Source organism: Necator americanus, chromosome IV (assembly GCF_031761385.1).
Source record: "Necator americanus strain Aroian chromosome IV, whole genome shotgun sequence".
In the NCBI taxonomy this organism is placed as follows: Eukaryota; Metazoa; Nematoda; class Chromadorea; order Rhabditida; family Ancylostomatidae; genus Necator; species Necator americanus.
The window spans coordinates 33,961,146-33,985,280 of NC_087374.1; the positions used below are offsets into that span (position 1 = coordinate 33,961,146).

The following is a 24,135-nucleotide window of genomic DNA, read 5'->3' on the forward strand; positions in this document are numbered from 1 at the left end:
GGTAGCTGTAATCCGAGAGTAGATGATATCAACATCCAGACAAAAAGAAAGAAAGAGAAAAGAACTATTCGGATATTTTTCATTATTCAACACGCATTATCGGCTTGAAATCCCGAAGTCACAAAATTTAGAAACAATTGTTAATTATTGAAATAGAAGATATTTTTTCGAAAAAATTAGTGCATATATTTACGTGAAAGTCGAACTCCAAACTAACCAAAAGAACTCTAAACTTTCTCCCCTCTTTTCTAAGTTTTCTAAACTCGGTTTTCAAAAAAATCTGCTGCACTTAGAACTCGAAAATCCTGGAAGGATTTGGGAACTTCTGAATCCCACCTTTATCACAATCAATGAAATTTCTGGAAGAAAAATGTTAGAGCCACTATCCCCCGGACCCGATCTCGAACGGTAAACGAAAAGAAAGCAACGAACTTGCCGTGTAGCTCGTATATTTGTGAAAAAGTACGTCTGTGTCCCACGTCAATGATGTACTTAAAAGTTTGAATAGGAGACAAGTGCCATACGAACGGAATATAAAAGCACGAGGGCAAATAAAAAAGTGGTAGAGTTCTTTTCTCCTATTTTTTTTTGTTTTTTGGTCAAACCACCGTATGGTGTGAACCGGGAGAAATCAAAATATTTGCAATGGATCCGGGCGATGCGATCTGCGCGCACAACCAGCAGCAGCACTACGATGTGTTTTGAGCCGAATTGCAAACGAAACACCTTCTTAGACGAATCCAGAATCTGAGGCGGGTGGAAAAAAGGTGGATTGACGCGAACAGCGGAAAGGAAAAAAGAGGGAATATGTGGGTGGTGCTATAGTCTGATAAAGTGGTAGTTGAGCAGAAATATGGGAAGGAATGCGGTGAAGCAAAAAAAAAAAAGAGAAGTGCAAACATACATAAGTGCATGAATTAATCTATAGGCGAAGCAAGTGAGGAGATATTTTTAGGAAAAGGACCGAAAATAGATATGAAGGTTATAAAAAATAGGATATGTAAATAACAGAGCCAAAGGTATAGTCTTGTGAGTGTTAATCAAGTATAGCCACATATAAAACAGGATTCCCGACAGTTTCCCTAAGCCAAAATTTTTAAAAATTCATCTTTTTTGAATTTTTCTCGGTAAATTTCCTATAACTCTAAATTTCAGGTGCAGTAACGATAAACACCACTCGACTAAATACATATCGCTCGAAAGATATAAAAGAATACGGAACGCTTTTTTTTGTTAACTTTTTTCTTTTTTTTCGTATTTAGCAGTAAGGCGTAACTGGTAGTCGCAGGAATTTTTTTAAAAGGAGAACCAAAAGAGATTAGAACGTCTTCAGAATCGATATCTTTGATTGAATGGTGAGGAATAATTATCAAGGAAATGTGCCGTTGAAAAATTCTGAATGTGGTCGAAAAACGGAAAAAAAACCTTTGTTTAAGTTTTTTTGTTCCTTAGATGAGAGATTATATATTATTTTTTCCTCAGAAATCATTATTAATTCATCGTCCACAGAGCAGGAAGTAGTAATCGAAAATCCATATATCGAAACTGAATGTAAGAAATCAATACCCAGAAAATTTTATCCTTAAGCACTTCTCGTTGTGGTTAAAGAACAGGAAAAAAAACTTTTTTTTTTCCTTCTACAAATGTAAAATCGGGGTCACCAGGATCTGATTTAGGGTGCAATGTGGCGTAAGTGGTTGCGAAGCGGAGCTGGCAAGCTACAGTGACTCTTTGCAGCGCAGACAATGGCCAGCCTCCAGGACGAGGGCATAGCAGAACGAGGGTCCCATCGGTCCATTTCAATCCCAACTAATTAAGTCATAGTATGTCATAAGCCACGTCTTTCCTTACCTCACTATAAACAACGTTGTTACTAAACTTTTCTCAAAAAAATAAAAACAAAAATTCCAAGTTTTTTCCGCTCATTTTTTTCGCGCCAAAACCTTCAACTTAATATAATTTGTTATCAAAAGTTCAAAGTGAAACAAAAAAATTTATAAACTGCTCCTTTTGGTCAACAAACTGCTTTTTATGTTACTTATTTTAACTATACTATTTTCGTCCCAAGACCAGCTATGTAAATTAGTTGACGTACTACAAACCCAACTTGTTGTCCCAATGATTCTATGCGAATATTCACATTTTTTTTGACATTTTTTTTAATTTTGTGACTTCCAGTTCTCTCTTAGTTTAACTTTTTTTCTTCTCTTCATTTATTTCTTATTTTCTTTGGTTCATTTTTATGCAAAAATGTTCAATTCCTCTCATATCCCTTTCTAATTCTTCTCTGCCTTCAAAATCGCTGGTAATAGTTTTGTATCGGGTCAGAATCTGTTTCTGTTTAAGATTCCACCTGATCTTTTAATTAATTGCGCTAATTAGAGGGAACTAACTAAACGAAGAGCACTGAACGGATAGCGGCTTAATACGGTAGTATTCCTCAATGGCAGGACCTCGCTGAGACCTGAACTTCCATAAACAGCGCTGATGAATAGAACTCAAAAGGGGTCTTTAATAACAAATAGCTATGTATTTCGAAGAAAAACTAGGTATCACGTGAAATTCAACCATGTATGGAATGTTAATAAGGGCTGGTCAAAAAAAAAAGAACGAGTTCGGCCGAGTTTGCACAGATGATTCGAAGGAATCCTACACTTCTAGAACTTCGGCGCAAAACGCCATCAAATGCGCAAGCACGCGTGATAATTGCCGAATTTTCGAACACAAAGCGTTGGACCGGAAATCAGCGTTGCTGTGGAACCTTCCTCCCAACCGAAAACCCCCAGAGCCCGACAAACTAACCATTGATCTAATTTCCGGTACCTGACAAATCAATGGCTGAACTTAGCGTTTAATTTTCAGGAATCTTGAATCAGGGCACCGCTACAACCGTTATTAAGTGAATTATTATATATTATATTTATATTTAATAAGTTATTTTACTATATTATTTATTTTATGTATATTTAATAAGTCTTTTATTTATATTTAATAAGTAAAAATCACATGCTATATTATTTTAGGACCCGTTCAAGAAGGAAATTGCGTTTCAAAACCAAATTATTAAAAAAGTAGGGCTTTTTGAAATATTTCGCGAAAATCGATACGGAGAAAAAATGATGAATGATCTGATACATACGTATTGTACGTAGGAAGATCTGTAATCAATTTTAATGTCATAAGAACTCAGAGCACGAAAGAGCGTTGCGGATGCGAGCAGAGCTTTTGACCAATAATAAGCACGCAAATGCTCCGCCCACATTCGCACCGTCAGGCTATGAATGGATGTGGGGAACTTCGTCTGTAGATTTAAAGATGCGACCACACTCTTATTACTTCTTTGCCTGATATAATTTTCCATATTGAAGAACAGTGAGAAACACTCGACAGCTCCCATTCAACAACACGGAGAAATTAAAAATATCACGGTATCATACAGTCTAGTAAACAGTTACTTCGTTGGAGCAAATTTATCGCACCGCCACCGCTAATTCATTTTTTTTTTCTGTGTTCGAAGAGGTCGTTTCACAGTTTCTCAGTGACGAACCGCGTTTTAACCACCGGAAGAAAAAAAAAAACGTTGCATTAAAAATCCTTGCTAACGACGCTTTTATTTTTAATCATGTATATTTTTTAAATCACAATTTTACTGCAAAAAGCAAATAACAAATGGATTTTGCTAAATTTTGTCTATCCAAATAATTTTTGCCACTTTTGCAGAAAATTTCTTGGCAGATGCAATAAAAGAGAAGGAAGTACACTAAAATTTAGAAGAAACAAATAGAATTTAAAATAATCCTTCGAAAAAGGAAGTCTGGATTCGAAAAAAAAAATGGAAAATGTAACTACCATGAATTTAGCCTATTAACCAGGTGAATAATGACTGTAGCGAAACCTAATGCATGAGTCCTTATTATTCCTGACGCTACCGTAACTGCAATGGAAGAAATAAGGAAGAAGAGGATTTAATCGACAGATTTCCATGCAATAAACATAAGTCTGTTAACTTGGGGGAAAAGAAACTTCTAGGAAGGACAACAGATGATTGTTGAAAGTTTTTAAAATGACGGCCGAAATTCCAAGGACATCCACGTAAGACTGTGATGCGTATCGGTGTGTGTGTGTGTGTACGTCCACAATTCGCGAAAAATTGTGACCTTCTCGATCCGATAAACGTCCACAATAAATAGGTTTATTGGCAGTCAAACTGCACTTTCACACGTCAATCAGCGAAAAGATGAAAACACCAAAAGGCAGCACACTAGAAAATTGCTGATATCAGCAATTCTCCACGAAAAGAAAGGCTTAGGGATGTGGATAACAAGTGGGAATTTGATCGCGCCCAATCCCCCTAGTCTTCTTGAAAAACGCCGCGGAAAACGGCTCGGTCGATCGAATTTCCTTACGACACACCTAACAACGCGTCACGTATGCGAGCGCAGGCAAACGCGGCGGGACTGGAAACGAGCGAACAATCAATGGAGGCTGTTAGTGCTGTCCTTCTACCCTTTCCAGAAAAATATTACTATCAATATTTTTATTTATATTTCAATATCAAAAATATTATGATAGCCATTTTTTGAATAGATTTAACCATTAACAAAACTAAATATATGTAGATATTTTAAATGAACTTCATTACAAATATGTATAATAGAAAAGACGCTAATAAAATTTTTCTGGGGTTCGTAGGAATAATTAGAAACTTGAAATCAAATCTCCGGCGAACCTTTTCCTCGCCTTTTTCCAATTAATTAAAAGATAAGTACCATCGAATACTAAACAAAAATGTTACGAACATTGCAAAAGGAACGGAATTCTCGATTCTGCCGTTGCCGACATAAACGTGATCTCAAATAACTCCATTGATGGCAAAAAAACCTTGCGCCCAAAATCTTCCTAACTTTTTGGCAGTTTTAAACGCTCGTGGATCAATAAAAATTGATATAAAAATAAAAATAAGACCAAACCGTCACCATTTCTGAATTATTGTGATTTTTTTGTGCTAAAAAGTAAAGTACGATATATAATACGATTGAGAACGTATCCACTTTTTCCTACGATTTTGCGAATTAAGGATCAAGGTGTTTACATGACTCAAGTAGCCTTAACAGTTCTTTAAGGTGTCAGTTTCATATTTTCATTGATCGATACATGTTCAAAGCATAGTGACTCCCTTATCTAAAAGTTTCGCGTTTCTGTTCTTTTCGAGAAAGTTCCTTAAAAATACTAGGTAATTTTTGTCTATGGCCTTGAGAAGAAAAAAAAAACGGATGACATTTTCAAATGGTAACCGGAGCAATCAAGCAAAATTATTTATATTCCATATTTTGAACAACTTTTAGATGTTGTCGCATCTTTTAAATCTTAGAAAATCAAAGGAAAATGTAATTTTCTCTCTTATAACTGCACAGATATAGCAGCGTCACAACGCATCGAAGCACTGTGCAGTCGCCTAAGCGGCTGCGCACAAAGCGTTTCGGTGAAGCGTAGCGGTAAGGATGGAGGTAAGGACGACCCTTACTAGCACCATTCTTCGCTACAGTTCGCAATGGTCCCACCACGATTCCAACCGTTCCTACATCAAGCCGCTTTAAACGCAGCCGCTTACGCAACCGCACCGTGCTTCATGTCGTTATGACCCTATTGTCATAATATAAAATATGCGTATATAATATCATGCTATATAATAACGGGCTGTTTCCGTCACGTGTGTGTGTGTGTGTTTGTTTGTTTGTTTGTTTGTTTGTTTGTTTGTTTGTGTGTGTGTGTGTGAAACGAAATTCCAAAGTGGTAAGAAAGGGTGAGTCGGGTCCCACTGCGTCGGATTGCTGCGCTGAAGGAGCAAAGTGGTAAGGAGTGGAACGGGTGCCACTGTGTTGGCGTCGAAGATCGGTAAAAGGTGTGGGACGGGCCTCATAAAGTCGAATTGGTGCGCCGGCACTGAAAAGCGATAAGAAGAAGTGGGTCGGGTCCCACTGCGTCGGATTGCTGCGCTGAAGGAGCAAAGTGGTAAGGAGTGGAACGGGTGCCACTGCGTTGGCGTCGAAGATCGGTAAAAGGTGTGGGACAGGTCTCATTGAGTTGAATTGGTGCGCCGGTACTGAAATGAGGTAAAATGGTGTGGCACAGGTCAAACGGCGTGGAATTCGTGTGTTGTGGTGCAATAGTATCGCACAATAACTTCGTGTGCATGTCGCAAAAGCTGAATTGGACGTTGTAACAGTTTCATACCCGTGGCCACTGCGCGTGCGTTGCTTTCCACCTCTGTGACTTCTTCGGGCGTCTATCTCCTTGCCTGTTTGCCTCAGGTTGATAACATGCCTTCCTCAGAAAGTGGAAACACGAATGAAACCGGTTGTTTGAATAGTAGCGAACAATTTATATGATCTGATGTAGAATGCTACCTTTACCAGTACGATAATGTTGTTCACCTCATTTTACGTTAAAACATCATTCTGTGATAACTATTTCGGGAAAACAGGAAGAAAATCCATACCTAGGGTAATGGTTTCGAACTGTGTCCATATTATATTGAAATCGAAAGAGTGTATTTGAAAAATCAGCCTTCAATGTTCTCAAAATGTAAAACTGACGCATTTAGAAAGAAAACTACGAGGAAAAATACTAAGAAAACACGGTTGGAGAAAAACACAACTCTACCTATACAGAAAATTCCAATACTATTAATTTTTATTGATCAGTGATGACGGGCGAAGCGAACAGCACAAAAAGTCTCAAGCCCGGCCTTATCCGGATGTTCAGACTGGTACATATGATAACAACTCAGTGAGAAAACTTGGAATTTAAGAAAAAAAAACTAAAAAAATGAAAAAAAAAATCAAGATTTACTCTGGTAGCGGTGTAGGCAACCTAAGCAGCGCAGGTCGATTGATCAAATTGATCCGGCGAAGAAAAAAAAATGAGCCGTGGGTGGCAGGGCAGCCGTCTTTGATTTTGTAGATCAAAACCTCACACGATCTTGGAGCGTAACGAAGCTAAGTGGTCACGGTGATCCCTTATTTTTTTGAAATTTTTCTTTTTTTCTTTCTTTCGCTTAATCTTCGTTTTTTCGGTTTTTAGCTGTTATTCAAAATCCTTTCAATAATCTCCGGTATAGCTTCTCAAAAATATCAATTTCTTTTTTTATTTAAATATTTTTTCAACAGAATAGAGAAAACTATTTTTAATGTAGGTTCATTATTGTCTCATTTAGTAATTGTAAAGTAAAATAAGCAAAAAATTATAACATTGTCGTGATATATGAGTGTTGTTTTACTTAAGCCACACATAAGTGTAAGAAATACCGATACGTAGAGAGAATACATATACCTATCGATCAATATCTATCAAAAACGAAACGATCAACGTCCATGTCGATTATCGTTGTGCGCTACGGTGGGACAAACCGTGAAAGCATAAAAATTAAACGTAGGAAACAGTTAAACATTTTATCAAAGCTTTAGTAAATCCACAATCCTTCGACATATCGCTCTTCCTTCAGAACTCGGTAGTTTTTGGATCCGTGATGTATGGACAGACAGTATTTCGATTCAATAACGCTAAGAAGTATACAAAAGCGGTAATCCATAATGTCACATAGATCGACCATCGCCAACGTTCCCATAACGAAGTCTTACGACGTTGACGACGTTTATGACGAGTTTTCAAGCTTCGCATCGCTAACGATTCCATGGATGTGGTTAGGTCGATCTGAATGAGAAACCCTGGGATTGAGGAGATTGAAATATGCGAGAACTGGTCCCAGGAAGTTTCTGGTATTTTGACACATTTTTAAGTAGTCGCTGAAGAATCAGGATCCATTGACAAAATCTGTGGGGGACGAGTTCTCGCACTTCGAAAAAACATTCAGACACAATAGCCGCAGTAATGCGAGTGATTTTGGTATAATCACGCATTTTAAAGAATTTGGAAAACCAGGGTCAACTGACCAAACCTAGACAGGGACCAGTTCTCGCACTTCGAAAAAGAAAGATTCGGAACGAATAGCAACTAACATTCCTCTCCTTTGCCTTCCTTACAACTTTTAACGCTTTCATGAGTTCATCCACGTTCACATTTTCACTTGTTGGAACCGACTGAAGAAAAACGTCTCACTTCTGATCGGAAATGATTCGATGTATTGATTTAAATTAAAAATTTTAATAAATTATCAAATTTTTATTGTGTTGATTTGAAATTCAAATTTTCGCGTCATTTCTTCGTAGATTGCACGTTTTCCTAAACATTTTAGCACTTTAGTACATTCTGGAAAAAAATGCTGAAACATGCATTGCTGTAGGCTGAGGTCAATTTTAACTTCAACACACTTTAAATGACTTTCCCGTAGAAAAATTCCAACATATGTCAAAATCTCCCAAGTCACTGTAGATAAATCCAACAGGTGGATGCCCCAGAGCAACTATGCCGTCAAAATGGATTGCCACCGCTAATAGCGCAGTATTTTCGTCAACAATGTATCCAAACATAAGTCAATATACTTAAGCATGATCTCTTTATAGGCACTGAAACCGAAAACAGAACTTACCTGTCCTGATTTGACTTTTTTCTTAACAACTTGCAACTCCTTAAACAACAAAACAACTTCTTTTTTTTGCTTCACCGTAAACCATGTCTACTGTAATTTCTATAAAGATTACTTGAAATCCAGATGATGATGATGATCTATCCTTGTCTGAATTAACGGTTGAAGTGCTGGACGCTTGTGATTGTGCACTCATCTTACAGTAATATTATCACCACTTGTAGTATTAAAAACCTAGTAAAAAAATGAATGTGAAGGTAAAATTCAAGAATCTTCGCAAAAAAAAACCACCCGAAAACTACTTGCTTTCGGTTAGAAAGAAAGCTATGCTAAGTTATTGATGGTTATAAGGTAGAACTTGAAGCGGATCGTAGACGAGAGGAAGGTTCCAGAACGTACAACGCTAACACTCAGCTACATCTACACGAAGATAGAGTGACTTACCACCGATAGAACTGTATAAAGACTGTTGCCTACTCTAAGGGTATGCAAAAATAAACATGAAATCGATTGTGATAAAACGTTATCCGAGCTTTGTGAAGGATCGAATACATTCAAAGGCCTATTCTGTTCTATTCTATTCTTCTATTATTAGAGAAAAAAAAACGTTCGTCAACAACACAACAACAACCTGTCAACATCTTCGTGCTTGTTCTTTCTTTACATCGATCCTCTCCGAAAACCGCACAATGATAGCGTTACTAGCATCTGTTTGGTGATATACTTCAGAATAACTGTTCAAAGCCCTAATAAGTCTCTGATTTCAATCCTCAAACGATCCATGGCTCCAAAAAATCTTGGATTTGATGTGTAATACCGAATCAAGGTGGAAGGTTTCGTGAAAATTTATTCAATGTTATGTATAATACAAACATTTCAACGTTAGTCACTATGTATCCAAAATCACAAGGCTGGAAGGGTCGTATATAAAAGTGAAATGAAGAGGTACAATGATACTTTCAAGGAACAAATTTACAAATCCCTTGATAACGTCTGGCTTACATGTATCTAGCGAAACTCAGGGCGATACCCTTGACTAGAAACGATAACGAAACGAAAATGTTGTAACTAAACACGCTATTAAACGACAATCTGGACCATCGTGGAAGACATTTGTAAAATCAACGGACTGTGAAAAAGAGCACCATTAGAAAGAAATATTGCAAATTATCACATCAAAAGGCCATTACAATGAGAAGATAACATAATATTTAAGAAAAAAATTAAATTTGAACTTTACTACCTATCCTTACCTGTTTTAAAACACTTTTTGCAACCTTTGTCAACTGACATTTTTCTCCTAAACTTCGTCTGGCACTTCAAGTGTGAGAGCGATCCGCATGTGCCACATTTGTACACTTTCTCCAGTTGAAATGGAAAAAGTAGTTCTTGAGCGTTCTCACAGTATGCACACGTGGCCGCATATTTTTTGCAGTGCTGAAATTCTTTCTTTCAAATTGTCAAGAGCAATTTTGGAAGGGAATTAGATACAGAACATTTGGATGCAGCGAACTTTTTTCGTATGTAGAAATGCCCCAAAAAATCGAGTTGAAGGAATTTCGTTAGAAGTTAGTAAGTCCTTCAAAACCTCTAGTATTATTTGCTCCCTTTCACTTGCTAGGTGTTATTTTCAAATATTTGTTTTCGGACATTTAACCTCACTTTTGGTTAGGAACTTTTCAACAGTCTCAAGAGAAAAAAAAACAAAAAAGTAAACATTATTTTAAACATCTTATGGGAACTGCATTCTGAGAACCTCAGAATTTGCCGGCAGGATTTGTTTCACTTTGTGATCACAACTGAGGAATTCATCAAAGTTCAAAAGTAAGCACGCCCAGTAATACTAAACAAGCCCACTTCTAGAAAAATGCAGCTTTCGTTTAAAAAATAGGGTTGGTAGTCATAATCGACATGACAAGTAGTTCCAGAGAAAAAAAAGAAGAATCTGGAAACAAATAGCTCCTTCAGTACACCAAAAACAACTGTAAATGTGTCTCTTGTACAAAGAGCATATGATAAGAAGAAAATCAATCAACGAAAAAAATCCGTGAATCCCAGGAAAAAAGAGTTGGAGCAAAGGTCCCAATATTGAAGAAGAATTGAAATATCTTGTTTCTATGTGCAGGAAGTTCGTTTTGCTCACCATCTCGAATGTCTAAAAAATAAATCGTACCTCACAAACTTCTATATGACATTTCGCGAAATATACTATTGGTTCTAATAAGGTGCTCATATCCTTATTATGTACACGAACAAGATCAGATAGAGAAAATAAATCCAGTGAATGAAGCAGGTGTTGCTCCATTGATGTAAACAGTGTGCGAAGACTGAAATCAATGAGAAAGATTTCTAGTTTCCGAGTATAACACTGAGCATACGAACTGCAAACTCACTTCCCGTATTTTGTTATTGTTTCTTCCGCATCCGGGCACTCCTTCACATAATCCCACATGTAGGCTAATTTTTCCCGCAAGACAATCACATGTTTTAGGACCCGTATTTTTTCTACCTGAAAGTCAAAAAGTAGACTTAGCAACTTGTCAATAGTTTTTTATTGTTAGCTTAGTATTTTAATAGAAGAATAGAACACAGGGTGTTTTGGAATATAGTTTGGAATTTTTTAGACATGGAAAACTGCATGCAAGTACTCATCCTTGTTTTCTACTTAGCAATCACAGAGCAAAATTAAAAAATAAACCATAAAAGCTTACAATATGTGGAGCTACTGAGCACACATTGATTGCAGGCACATCGCGAATGTCGGTTAAGAAGTGAAAGGCAAGATCACATACAGGGAATTCGCTGAAATCAACAATCGATAATGAATATCAAACCAAACTGGTTCCATCTTCGCTGACCTGCGACTATGCCAAAACTCTGAGAATTACTAGCGGACCATAACGAAACTAGCCTACAGGTACTTGTAGCCACACAAACTTCACAAAAGCAGGAAGTTTCAAGCGGCAAAGAAAAGAAGAACAAATGCATCAATTATGATTTCTTCCGATAGCAAGTTAAAGAAATGTCAGGTTTACAGCTTGTCAGTTCTAATTAGTAAAACAAGCACATACGTTAGGTTCCCAAAATCTAAGAAATAAAAAAAATACTCATAAAATACGTACTTGAAATTCCATGTGTGCAATATCCTGGCCGGAATAATAGATTTCGACCCTTGATGGCAACACTGGCAAAATACTTTTCCATAATAATCACAGTATCTACAATGAATAATACGTTAGCTTTGTTCGAGACCTACCAAACACTACAAAAATAGAAAAGAAATACTCTAAATGGAACTTGTATTCGTGGTCTCAGAAACGTAAAATATTAAATTTAAGGAGACAATGTCACTATACTGTAATAGAAAACATCAGCACATTTGCGAAGAAATTAAAAGAAATTGCGCCTTTTCTTGGAACAATCCGCAATAATTTTCGATGGAATTATTCTTGAGATTGCGAGCAACCCACTGCTAATTATATCTTATATAAATAATTATGCAGTTGTAGTCTCAAAGACATAAATGACATATTAAATTTAAGTAGATAATGTGGCTATTTTGTTATGAAAAACACTAGCACATTCTTGAAGAGGTTGCGTGGTTAAAATGATGTCCAAACTCATTTTCAAAATACATTTTACACATATAAGAGATTTGTTGGAAATGAATTTCACAAGAACTTGTGGGATGGATGTCAAAAACAGCAAAAAAAATATGTGATTTGAAACAGAACGGGTAAAAAAATGCTAGAACAACAAAAAGTCTTTGTTTAAAGAAAGAAGACAAAAAGCTTATAAGAGAGAGAATTGAAAATGGCTTGAAAAACGAAAAAGGAGAAATACACACTTGAAGAAGGAAGAAAAAACAGGAAACTCACTTGACCCGTTTCATATATTCCTTCTCTATTCGAATACCGCAACCGGAACAACGATTATTTTGTGCTTCAAGAATTGTCTTGATGCTGCAAAACATCCGGATACTGTAAACAAGCACAGGAATATAGTTGCAAAATAGCAACTGCATAAAGAATTTGAACCTGTCCTGCTTCCACAACGTAAATATCCAATCCTCACAAAGTGGAGTCCACTCTGAGCTTTTATCAGATTCTGTGATAATTCCACCACTGGTCTCTGGTTTATTATCATGTGATGTGCTAGGAAGAGACATGAGCTGAAAATTCATCAGTATAATTATTTATGTATGAAAAACTTTGTACTGACAAATTCGCTCACGTCGTCGGTGTGTTGAATCAAATCATCCATCCATTTTGCGATCCGAGGATCTCTAATGGTTTCCTTTTCGACAAAACTAAATGTGTTTATAGCAGGAATGAAAGAGAACTTTGCAAGAAAATTTTGTCCCTCTGTTGAACACTATTTTACGCCCACTGAACTCATCATAACTAAGTATATTTAATAATGACCTTCCCAATTTGCAACTACTAATTCATCGACAAGAAATAAGTAATAAGTAAGGCGTAAAAACAGTGTAAATTTGTAACATGCGTATAACAGGATGCGAAAATAAGAAAAAAAAAATGCTTCACCTTTCCAAAGCCGTCTTGGACAGCTCGTTCCATGTTGGCTCATGCTTTTTAGATGGACTACCATTCCCACCTCTGTGACGACGAACAGATCTAAAAATGATCCATATCTAAAAGAAAGTTAAATCTAGGAATGAATCTTTAAAAATACCTTCTTTTGTTCACGAAAAAGACAGGCTTCGCATCGAGTTGTTCAGCAGCATCGAAATAGGGTTCAAATGTTTGTAGAGGTTGATCCTGACTTGCACCTGGATCCTCAGAGGTGGACGGCCCGCAACCATCACGACTATAGGGCATACGATTGACGGCCAAAGGGAACTTTGGATCAATCTAGAAAATTATTAGTTTTATTTTCCATTATTTCGGTAAAATTCTTGTCTGACCTCATGGATAAGCATTGACAGCTCAGGATCTTTCGAAATCTCATTCAACCACCTCGCCTCTTCCATAGCACAAAGCGACAATTGTAAGGAATACATATAGGAATTGGACTAAAATCCAGCTCTCAGTAAATGACAAAAGATACAACTAAGTAAAATGTGGCGACCTCCTCTAAATCCTTGGAGATGCTTGCATCGCGTTGCCGCAAATCTGTTAACTCTTTCTCCATTGTCTTCCAGTAGGGTTCTTGAACAATTTCTGGCAAGGGACCCAGTGAGTTGGAATATAAGTTATCCAACCAGTCAGTCTACAAATGGAGACGCTTTTATTATTGAAAGTAAAGAATTTTGAACTAAAGAACAATGCAATCACAAAACCAGAAAATAATTTGGAAGAGCAGAAGATGGAAAAAAAGCTTAGAAAATGAGGAGGAAAGTAGAAAGGCACAATAAAACCTCTACAACGTGGGCAAACCTCGAAACTGAGAAGAAAAAAAAAACTTCTGTACTCCGTTTATGATTTTCAAAAAATGATGCTACCTCAAGAAAAACAGTATAATAGAACTCACTTAAATGAATGGAGAAGCTACTTTCACTGACCCTTCAAAAAAAACCTCAAATGATCATGGCCGTTCCATCCTACTTTTTACGAACATGGATCACTTATGAAGAAAATAGATAGAATTAGAAAAAGAATTATGAGGTCGTAGAAAACAGCAGGAAGCAGAAGCAAAAACAACGTTGTGATCTCAGTCAACTTCCAAAAAAATTACGAAAGAAGTGAAACCTCCAAACTAAAACAACTCACATGGAAAACGTTTGAAGTTGGTGATCCTTCAGCAGGTTCACTAGCAACTTCTGGTTCCGCGGATACAGTAGCTTCAGTATCTTCAGATTCCAAAGTTGTGACTATTTTTGGGCTATCACAGGAAAAATCACCAAGGTTAGAGGAAGACGGGACACGTGAAGACGACTCGTTCCCAGAGACTGATCTAAAATATGCTATCAGATCGCAAATCACAAAGAAAAACCACTGAACTACAGTGTTCGATGAGAGAGAAAAACGAGTAGTCATGCAGAGTGAACAAGTAGAGTCTTTGCGAACTTGTAATGAAAAGCTTTTTGAACGATAGTCCAAAAACCTACTAAAGAATTACTGAGACAAGCCGTTTTCAACGTAAACAATTAGTCAATATCAATAAAAACTGGGTCTCACGTCTATTATACATCCTTCAATGAAGGAATAGCATCACCATCGAAAAGAATCTAGATGCCACAATCCAAGAAAAACCACACGCATTAAATCTACCAACAAAAAAAAAACGAACCTAACTCGGCAGTGAAGCGAAAGCTCAGACGTTGATTTAAAGTCTGAATAATTTGAAAATACAGGACTTTCTCGAACAGACATACGCAGATCACCATCATCGGAACTTCCAAAGCTGAACCAAGCAATTAAATCGAGCTTTTAATTAATTTTCAATTATGATGAAGAAGAAAAAACTATAACTATGGAAACCTTGTAAAAGAGATCTTGTCCACTTCAACCATGTCATCATTATTTTCATCATCCGATACCTGTTTTCGCAATAATCGTCGTTCCATCCATGCAAGCGTGATCTATAATACTCTTAAAAAGAGAGACAGAGAAAGACGACTACATCGTCACGGTGGTTACTGTAACGGAAGAGAATGATGTTGAGACGAATGCTCTGGGATAATATACACAAAAATCGGTATAAAATGCTATCAAATCTATCGCTGCCACAGAGGAAATTAACAATGGTCGAACACATAATAGGAATCTACGGGGACATTGTGAATAAGTCAACATTTTTTTCGAAGAAAACATACATTGCTCTAGTTCATGCCATGCGCAATCGATCAAATGCAGTGCATTAATAGTGCAGAAGATTACGGGAAGTGCAACGCGTAATTGATGCCATCCTGCGTCTTGGAACAAGATAAAAGCAGCATACGACGATTCTGATGTGGTGAGAGAATCCGCAAAAAAAGCTAGAGATGGGGTTGTAGACGGCGTGGGAAGCTTTTAGTTCCTACGAGGTACGTAGGAACGCTCCTCTATGCACACACGTTCTGGTCCACTCAGCAGTTTATTCACTGGTTTTACTTAAATAGAGTGGTGAAGAGACCTCATTGATTTTCGACCACTCGCATTTGGATACGACACGTGTACAAGAGTGGCACGTTCCTACTGAAATCGTTGGGAAAACCGGCATCTTCCACGAGTTTTTTTTTAACGTTTTTTAGAATTTTTTTTTTTAGAATTTTTGAGAGGAGAGATGGGCGGAACCACATCGGATCCCGCAATCCACAGCTCATGTCTAGCTTTTCCCGCGGATTCTCTTACCACGTAGGATTCATGGTCTGATGCCTTTGATAAATCGATGAGTTGCCCTTTAAGTAAGTAAATTTCAAATTTTTCCATCCCATCTAGGATTGGAAAAAAAATAAAACTGTGTCTCAGAAAAGAAAATGTATTAGATTAGACTAACACAATCAGTTGACAATCGACTATAGCTAATTAAATAGCTCGCAAGGGCTGCTTTTGTTTAAAATATTTGGAAATCGAGTCACATTTCCCTCGAAATACAAAATACATGCAAAATTATTCGCTAGAAGAACTAACGTGAACTGAAACGCCAGTGAAAAAAATCGATGACGTTATCGGTAACGATCACAAAAAGCGACAATGGTAGCAAAAATAAACAATGTTTTCTTCTTCTAACGTTCTATTCGATGTCTCGCATTTCTAAAGTCTGTTAAGGGAATTGATCGAGCAAAGAAAGAAGAGGAGAAAAACTGGAAAGATTTCTTTATCTGGATTTTCGGCATTTAATGAGAATGCTAATCAACGAAATAGAACAGCAAACGTGACTCTGTAAAAGAGTCCGGTTTGTAGCGACCAAAAAACAGTAAGAGATAAGTATTTGAAACGTTTTCACAGAATGAAACGACTCATCGCTAGCGAAGACAACAAAGAACACTTTTGTGAAGACACTTTACAAACAGAACAAAAACGAGCTGCATGAGTCATACAGTAATGGGGAAGTGCGTCGCCTTCGGTTTCAGTAACCTCTATTCATGTATAGGTCAGAAATCCTAAAAATCCCCCAAAATACGACATATGAGTGGCAAATAGATCCGGAAAACTGGGAACAAACAAACAAAAGACGATATTTCTGAAAAGGAGAGAAATAACTCTAAAATGACAACATAGACCAAATATAGCAAGTAAATGAGATACAATAGAAAATTTTAGAACCGACACCCAAAAGCTCTGGTCATCGAAAGAGAAAAGAAAGAGAAAAACTTTTTCTGGGTACTTTTCCGAGAAAATATTCTGAGTTGTTCTGAACTGTACGCGACACAGTTCACTCCACTGAAACGTGCGGCTCTGCTTTGTCGTTTGCTGCGTCGTTGGGATGTTTTGTGGACGTCGTTATTGTTTACATACGGGTTTCTCTCGAGTTTTTACTTGCTTAACTAGTTTAATGCTGAGGCAGAGTTTCCCTTTCGAGTTTCTGATATCACTCGCTGTTCTATAGGTCTATGATCCGGCTGCGTGGTGGCTCAGGTGACGATTATGAATGTTAGTCAGGGAACGCATGATCATCTCTTCGATAAGATCAAATTCAAACTTGATGACGGAACCATCGATCCGGAAAAGGTGAGTTTTTTTTTTCGTCATCATCACCAATTAGTTTAGCATTGAACGCTTATGCACTTTAATGCTGAATTTCAGAGGTCATTCTGGGTTTTGCTATCTTCGTTGGTGCTTTTTGTAGTATGGATAGTCTTCCTCACCTATTATTTATCCAGAATAGCTGGACCGGTAGTATCATTTATATTGAACAGGTAAGTTGTTTCTTTATTTATTTTGTTTGTGAGATCCTTCCAAATTAACCGTTGAGCAATGTCGTTTATTGCCAGCTTTACAGATGTTAAATACAGCGGTTGATTTCAAATCTTAAACATTAGAATCTTTGCCCTATTTGGGAAACTTCCTAGTTGTTATTATTTATTGTTCACAAATTTCTATCTTGTTTACTAACACATACCACTACTACTTTTTTGTTTTTTTTCCCATTTTGAATCCCCCTTCTCTGCTGGAGGAGCTTTAAGGGAGCCTGATCTAAAAGTGGATCGCCTGGAAAAATGTACTTGGAAGGGAGAGGGAGGTTTTCTGTTAGTAACTTTAGTTTACATGTCATAGATCCTCTAAGACCAATGCTTAGGTCTTAGGGCACCTACTGATTTAGTTATTTTCTTCCAAAAATAAAGGGGCCACTGAGCCCCATCCAACTACATTTTACCGGAATTGCCTAGATAGATGCCAAACGATACAACTTTTTTATTTTAGTCACTGCCTTTATTTTTGTTATGTATTTTGAATCCTCATTACTCTGTTCATCTACTTAGAAGTAGTTTATGGATAAGGGTTGAATAGATTATATGTACGTTTCACTTCCTCCTCTTCCACTTTAGATTTTACTTTCGATAATGGAAAAAGGTGATGATTCAGTTCGCTCATGACTCACGCACAGTGTGTGGACTGTAGGTTGCCAGTTCCAATGCCAATCAGTGGTAGCGTAGGAAGGAACAGCTTGCCCTATATTTCCTTGAGAAGTAGTCGAAGAAAACTGAAACTTTGCTTTAGTCATGCTAAAGTTATTGTACAGGCAATTTTTTATGCTTAATGTACTGTGGCGTAGCTTCAAAAACTTAGTTCATCCAATATTTGGGTTGCTTGTCCCTCAGTTCTAAGATAATACGCATATCATAAAACAGGTCTTCGAGGAAATCTCGGTATTCGGTGGTATACTGTAGCCCTGTGAACTGTTTGTAGAAAGTTTTTCTTGTAAAGGCAGTTTATCGGAAAAGGGTCCCTTTGGAAGATCCTTTTTGCGGTCTGTAAAGACTGTTTTTACTCTTTTCGAACCTTGATTCTCAACCTCTACTTTTTTCTCCAGATATCTTCGCTTTACAAAGACCCCGGGTCATATCAAACTGACAAGTTTCTCCTTAAGTTTGCTCGGTGGAAAGCTTATGTTCAAAGATGTAAGTTTTCAAAAATCTTACCGTATTACTCGTTTCCTTTCGTGGAAAAAGCAGTTCTTTCTAAAGTTTCTCTTCGCAAACGACGATTATTCAATTCGAATTAATGATGCTTGGATAATATTTTCATATTGGAGATACGTACCGGGCCGAAAGGTTTGCTTCAAAAGGTAGGAAAATTCCGATCTCTCCATTATCAGATTCACTCCAGGAACCAACTTTTTTAGTAATGCGTCTCGACTACATCTTTCCTTAAATGGACTACAAATTCATGTGTATAACCGAGTGCAACGCTATAAAGAGATAGCGAAGCTATTTCGAATGGAGAAAATCTTTGGAGACGACGTAGAAGTGAAGAAACAGCTCCCAATCGACAAGTATGTACTACTTTTCTGCGTTTATCAAATAATTCCGCAAATATGCTCTGCTTTTTTTGGAATTCAAATAGTCAAATTTATTTCGAATGCTCATAGCTTAATGCTGGGGATACAAATCTGTGTTTGGTATAGTGCGATCGTAAAAAATCGTAAGTATTGACGTATTGAAATACCAATAGTCATTTCAACCATAGACGTTTTCCTATGGTTACCTTCTTACAGCTTTTGTTAATCATATATTTGAATTTTTGCTATGATTTAGTACAAGGTTAGAATCCCAACAGTCCATGTTTTTTCTATTTTCGATACGACTGTGAAAGTCATAGAATATGTAATTTTTCTGTATGTTTGCAATTGTTCTGATCGTACGACATTTTATCTGTGCTAGGTTTGAAGAAGAGATGAGGAAACTAACTTCTTTAGTGACTGCTCTAACTGCATCATTTCAGCGCTGCTCCATCTGCCTACTGGGACCGTATATGGTCACTAGTTGGAGTGATAAAATTGGATATTTGGTCTGGTCGGATTGTGGTCGGAAATCGATTGTTGCCTTACATGCTTGTCATTTCATTAGAAAACATGAACAGTAAGAAAACGATAGTAGCTCATATTCCATAGATCTGAACGCAAAGACTCTTTTTTAGGCAAAGTTCGCCTTCGTGAATCAGCGGCTGATCGTGCATTGCTCTCGGTTGAGGGTCAAGCGGAGAGCGTACGTGCTGCGTTCCTGAAGCATCCGGACTATGAAGGATCTCCTTATAAGGTTTTGTATTCAATTAAACGTTGAAATATTTTTGTAACCAACCTGGTCGTTTAGGACCCACCTCGTACTATGGGTGATGGGTTCGCGATACTCCAGAGCGCTCTTTTGCACTTCTTCTACCACCAGGATATACTGGGTCTGTTGACTGCTGGAATTTTTTTCTTGTATCCTTTCTGAGATGAAGATCCTTCTCTATCTGGATGCATTTCAAGGCTACGTCACCGCGGATGAGCAGTCCTTAGCAGCCCAACGTCCAATTTGGGAGTCTATTTGGCGTTTTGACCATAACACTGTGATTTCTTATGGGCCCTGGGCTGAACATCAAAGAGCACTGTTGTACGGTTTCTTCTTCCCATCTGACTATCAGGTATATCCTCTAAATTCTTCAAAATTCGTATCCTGATTGATAATAACATTTTTTTAGACAGTTGTCCCAGATGAGTTACCAAAACGTGGAAAGAGAAGAATTCACATTATGCATGATGTTAGGATTTCATTACTGAAAGAGACAGCAGTTGACTTGTGGTTCATGCGAGGGGATCAGTTGGAAAGTGTTCATAGTCGATGTCAACCAGGAAGCACTATTGACGTGAGTTTTACAATGCTAACGTTAGTTTTAAAATGTATTTTTTTAATTCTTCCTCTTTTTTAAATGGGTATAGTTACGTTATCCTTGCTGCCCTGCAGCTTTCATTTCTATTATGAGTTTCTGTGGGATTTTGTGTCGTATTTAATATGACACTGTCATCCATGTCTCCGTCCTGTCCATACTTATAACATACACTTTCCGGACTTCTCTGACTGCAGTTCTGTCATTTCGCTGCGAAATAAGGTAGGAAGATGCATAAGATTTATCCGTTTGTCTTATTTCTTTTCCTAATCGAGACTCACAGGGATTGGATCATTTATATGTGGTTATCTTGGATGAAATAGAACATGTGTTCTTATATTCCAATCGAATTATTTTTTGACCTACAAATCAATGTAATGCCGCAAAGAATTCTCAATTCGTACTTCGTGTGGGGTGGAATTGATGATTACCAGGCATGAAGACACGAGGGGACCTTTTCACAGCGTGTGGTCACAGCCCGGTTAGCTCAGTCGGTAGAGCACCAGACTCTTAATCTGGCTGTCGCGGGTTCGAGCCCCGCATCGGGCTTAGTGTTTGCACTTTCGGCTTTTGTTCCAGGAATAGTGACCGTGCCTTTTGTGACTTCTTTTTGTAGTCCCATTCTACTAACTCTGAGAAAAACCTACAAGTTAACGTCAGCTCCTTTTTGTCTGTAGGAGACTGTTAATGAGAAGTCCGATATTCAATTTAGGTAAGTTAGGAAATACGAAAATAGAGATTAGAGCATAGAAAGCGCGCTCCTTCGATGAATACGGTATTTGAAGCTTACTTTCATGAAATTTGACGGTTGAATGGTTCTATAGGTGGTGCTTTAACTATACATGTTTTAACATTTTACGGTATCCAAGGTCGCGTAAGCTTTTTTTTTGGATCGCATGAAGAAGTCACTGACAAAGTTAATTTGAACTCCTAAATATTTATCTGCGGAACTTTGGGGAAAATCAAACGCTTACAGCAACGTCACCTTGAAAATAAGCCATCCCGTCCGATCCTGCCAATGAGGAATGATAGAAAGGGTCCCAAACCTCTTCTCATCATGCATCTTGCTATTTTTGCAGCCCTTTTTAACTGTACCAGTTGTTCCTAATTCTGTCTTCTAAAACATCTTGACATCTGGTTTACTTATGAACTATGATTGTTTCAGAAAGTTTTAAATATTCACGTAGCTTTGTATTTGAATTCGTGTTACAGATGTCTATCTGGTGGATCACTAAGGAGGATGGATTTAGTTGGAGCATTCATACGTCCCTGTTACGATTTGAAAGTACATCATCACTACCGTATCGCAAACTGCTGGAGGCAGAAACGTTCACTGTCAATGCCGAATTTCACTACCCAAGAGTATGTTGTTGGTCCAACCCGGACGTTGCAAAATCCTAAAACGCTAAAACCTATTTCAGGTGTTTAATGCCAAACAAACATGGGACTTCAAGTTTCGTTTAACAAAATGTTGCTGTTGGTTGGTGTGGGATCATCAGCGGTTTGTATCTGTGAGTAAAGATTCTTAAAGACTACCTTTCATAACAGTTTCTGTGTAATTTTACATTTTAAGGATCTTATAAATGAGTTCCTGGGCGAAAGCACCTCTGACCTCGTTACGTTTATACCATATACTGTCGCGATTGACTTTGATGTAACTGATAGTTTTGAGGTGAGCTGCTTTGTTGGTAGACCTATGAGTTCGACAAGGCTCCAGTTTCAGGGCATTATTCTTTTGAACGAGTCAAATTGGGTGGATCCTTCGGAGAAAAATCCTGAGAACGTAGAGGCAGCAGTTGTTGGAAGTCACTTCAATATATGTATGGTTTTCGAAGTTTTTATTGTACTTGTTATACAATATAGTTGTCAAACAATATATTTTTGTTTTATGCGGGTCAAAAGGAGGGTCAAAAGTGATTGCTGCTGAGAAAAATCTAGAGAAATCCTGAAAACAAAGTATCTTAGTTGCGTTACAAATGTAAATCATTGCAGCTTTTACGCTACCTTTCGAAGATTTTCTGCCTGAACTAGTTTCAACCACATATTCAATTCGAATGGAGAATGGTCTAGCACTCCGAATGCGGTATCCACCAGGTAGTGCAACAGCATCTGTGGTAGCAGCACTTTCACGTGGAGCCCATACACAGATGTACAGTACACCATCACCGTACGGCAGACATTCAATGAACAATGTATAATAAATGATATCTTTCAAATAAGCGTAGAATATGTTCTGTTATTATAATTTTAGGATGAATGGCATGAGGTTTGGCGCACCGAAAGTGTTGTTAGCACCATTGAATTCACATATCATCCGCTTGTTCCCAACATTGCTTCCGATTTACCTCTGCATGTGTTGCAAGAATTTCTTCCTAAACCTGTTGAACATCCGAAGGATGTAAGTTCTTGGATGTAGCATATTTCTACAGTTTCTAAGACTTCTCTTCTTTTAGCTACCACCTGACAAGATGAACGTGACACTAGAAATAGGCGGGTCTGAAGTACAGTTCACTGGATCCTTGATCAAATTTGTCATCGAACTGAAGAACAACTATTTTGGGTTGTATGACTCGGTCAGTGGCTCTACTGGTCCATTTTTATTTTTCTTTTTAGAGTTTTACAGTTTAGAAAAATGTTTATATTCAACCAGCCATCGTGGCGCTTACTGCATTGACTTTCCTTAGTTCATCATAAACACCAAGAGTTTATAAGAGTTATATCCTCGTATTTCTCTGGAAGAGGTGGGTGTAATGCAGTCGGTAAGAGATTCAGCTGTGACTGCACGATCGACCAATGGCTTGAAACTGCCGTAGAGCCTACCAAGCTTTTCATCTCTCTGGGGTTCATAAATTGGTACCAGACTCGTTTGGGAGGATAAAAACACTGACTTGACCCATGGGATTGGCTCTGGATGTCTTTGTACAGGTCAACATGCGTTCATAAAACCCCAACGATTTTGGATTACAGTCAAACGCGTTGGTGGTTCAAAGTTGGCGCTTCATAAGCAGATTGATACTCCAGACCATTTAAGTTTTATACTTTAATTTTTCTGGAAGTAATTTGGATGAATTTCCTTTTGATCGGACGGGTCGACATTGTTAATTACCTCTGCCTCTTTGTGAGGGATCGTACGGATCTATGGTTAGTTTATTTATACCTCCCTCCCCCCCTTTTTTTTTAGTTGGCTTTCAGTGGTATTTCAAGTAATAGATCCTTACCTGACAACTTGGCCGCCTTGTCGCGGAATTTTTTTCCTCGTTTCTTAATTTCTTAAAATTCTCATCTTTCATGAGCGTTTTTATTACTTGTTGAATTACTTGACTATGATTTCCACATAGTTCATATATTTCTATGATTAGCATTCTTCAACTTTTTCAGATTTTTCTACTGAAACGAGGACTTTTTCGAAGCTGTGATGAATAAATGCCAAATATGAGAAACATTTTTTGTTTTTTCTCAGCTAAGATATTTAGATGACTGACGTTACTCAACCAGAGGACCCACTAATGAAACGATCCATATACGGTCGTGTTCCGCGGAACGCTTCGGTTGAATCCTACAGACCAATGGAAGTGACTTTCGATATGAGGGTTTTCAACATCAGAGCACACTGTCTCACATTTGCGCCTTGCTCGGAAGAGAGAGGTATGTTTTTGGTTTTGAGATTCTCCCTAATTTATTTATTTTTATTATTTCTTGTAGAGTTGTGTCCTGTGCTGTACACAGAAGAAATAGCTGTTCTCATCAAGAAAGGATATAGCGAAACGTTGATTCAGGTTTGTACTCTTGTAGTTCGGATTGACTTCATTTAAGATTAGAAGTGGCGTTAATCGCATT

The 24,135-nt window shown here is 37.6% G+C and overlaps 3 protein-coding genes across 5 annotated transcripts in view; 1 reads left to right on the plus strand and 2 right to left on the minus strand.

Annotated features, from left to right (window-relative positions):
* Positions 1 to 7,500: 7,500 nt before the first annotated feature.
* RB195_003587 (uncharacterized protein) lies at positions 7,501 to 8,741 on the minus strand (the record flags this gene model as incomplete). The annotated part of the gene is made up of 4 exons (XM_064201300.1): positions 7,501 to 7,713; positions 8,019 to 8,099; positions 8,549 to 8,587; positions 8,661 to 8,741. The coding sequence occupies 4 exons, from the start codon at positions 8,739 to 8,741 to the stop codon at positions 7,501 to 7,503; spliced, it is 414 nt and encodes a 137-aa protein (XP_064057181.1).
* A 925-nt stretch (positions 8,742 to 9,666) lies between these two features.
* On the minus strand, positions 9,667 to 15,074 carry RB195_003588 (uncharacterized protein; the record flags this gene model as incomplete). Of its 3 annotated transcripts, none has more annotated exons than XM_064201302.1 (16): positions 9,667 to 9,674; positions 9,799 to 9,982; positions 10,719 to 10,872; positions 10,939 to 11,054; positions 11,257 to 11,347; positions 11,668 to 11,763; positions 12,424 to 12,507; positions 12,583 to 12,716; positions 12,779 to 12,854; positions 13,093 to 13,182; positions 13,241 to 13,419; positions 13,473 to 13,580; positions 13,637 to 13,777; positions 14,278 to 14,461; positions 14,798 to 14,911; positions 14,989 to 15,074. In XM_064201302.1, 16 exons carry the CDS (start codon positions 15,072 to 15,074, stop codon positions 9,667 to 9,669), a joined length of 1,845 nt encoding a protein of 614 aa, XP_064057182.1. The 3 variants fall into 3 exon arrangements, with proteins under 3 accessions (XP_064057182.1, XP_064057183.1, XP_064057184.1); XM_064201303.1 differs by having other exon boundaries at positions 12,424 to 12,525; XM_064201301.1 differs by lacking the exon at positions 9,667 to 9,674 and having other exon boundaries at positions 9,785 to 9,982; positions 12,424 to 12,525.
* A 2,002-nt stretch (positions 15,075 to 17,076) lies between these two features.
* RB195_003589 (uncharacterized protein) overlaps positions 17,077 to 24,135 on the plus strand; it is a gene marked incomplete at both ends in the record, with an annotated part of 31,460 nt that continues 24,401 nt past the window's right edge. Inside the window, 19 exons of the mRNA XM_064201304.1 lie at positions 17,077 to 17,160; positions 17,236 to 17,348; positions 18,464 to 18,551; positions 18,618 to 18,718; positions 18,776 to 18,925; positions 19,375 to 19,511; positions 19,570 to 19,688; positions 19,743 to 19,824; positions 19,901 to 20,055; positions 20,113 to 20,277; positions 21,511 to 21,660; positions 21,720 to 21,809; positions 21,872 to 21,970; positions 22,022 to 22,118; positions 22,291 to 22,490; positions 22,550 to 22,696; positions 22,752 to 22,871; positions 23,772 to 23,943; positions 24,001 to 24,074. Coding sequence (XP_064057185.1) covers positions 17,077 to 17,160; positions 17,236 to 17,348; positions 18,464 to 18,551; positions 18,618 to 18,718; positions 18,776 to 18,925; positions 19,375 to 19,511; positions 19,570 to 19,688; positions 19,743 to 19,824; positions 19,901 to 20,055; positions 20,113 to 20,277; positions 21,511 to 21,660; positions 21,720 to 21,809; positions 21,872 to 21,970; positions 22,022 to 22,118; positions 22,291 to 22,490; positions 22,550 to 22,696; positions 22,752 to 22,871; positions 23,772 to 23,943; positions 24,001 to 24,074 — 2,343 coding nt within the window. The remainder of the gene's footprint in view (positions 17,161 to 17,235; positions 17,349 to 18,463; positions 18,552 to 18,617; positions 18,719 to 18,775; positions 18,926 to 19,374; positions 19,512 to 19,569; positions 19,689 to 19,742; positions 19,825 to 19,900; positions 20,056 to 20,112; positions 20,278 to 21,510; positions 21,661 to 21,719; positions 21,810 to 21,871; positions 21,971 to 22,021; positions 22,119 to 22,290; positions 22,491 to 22,549; positions 22,697 to 22,751; positions 22,872 to 23,771; positions 23,944 to 24,000; positions 24,075 to 24,135) is intronic.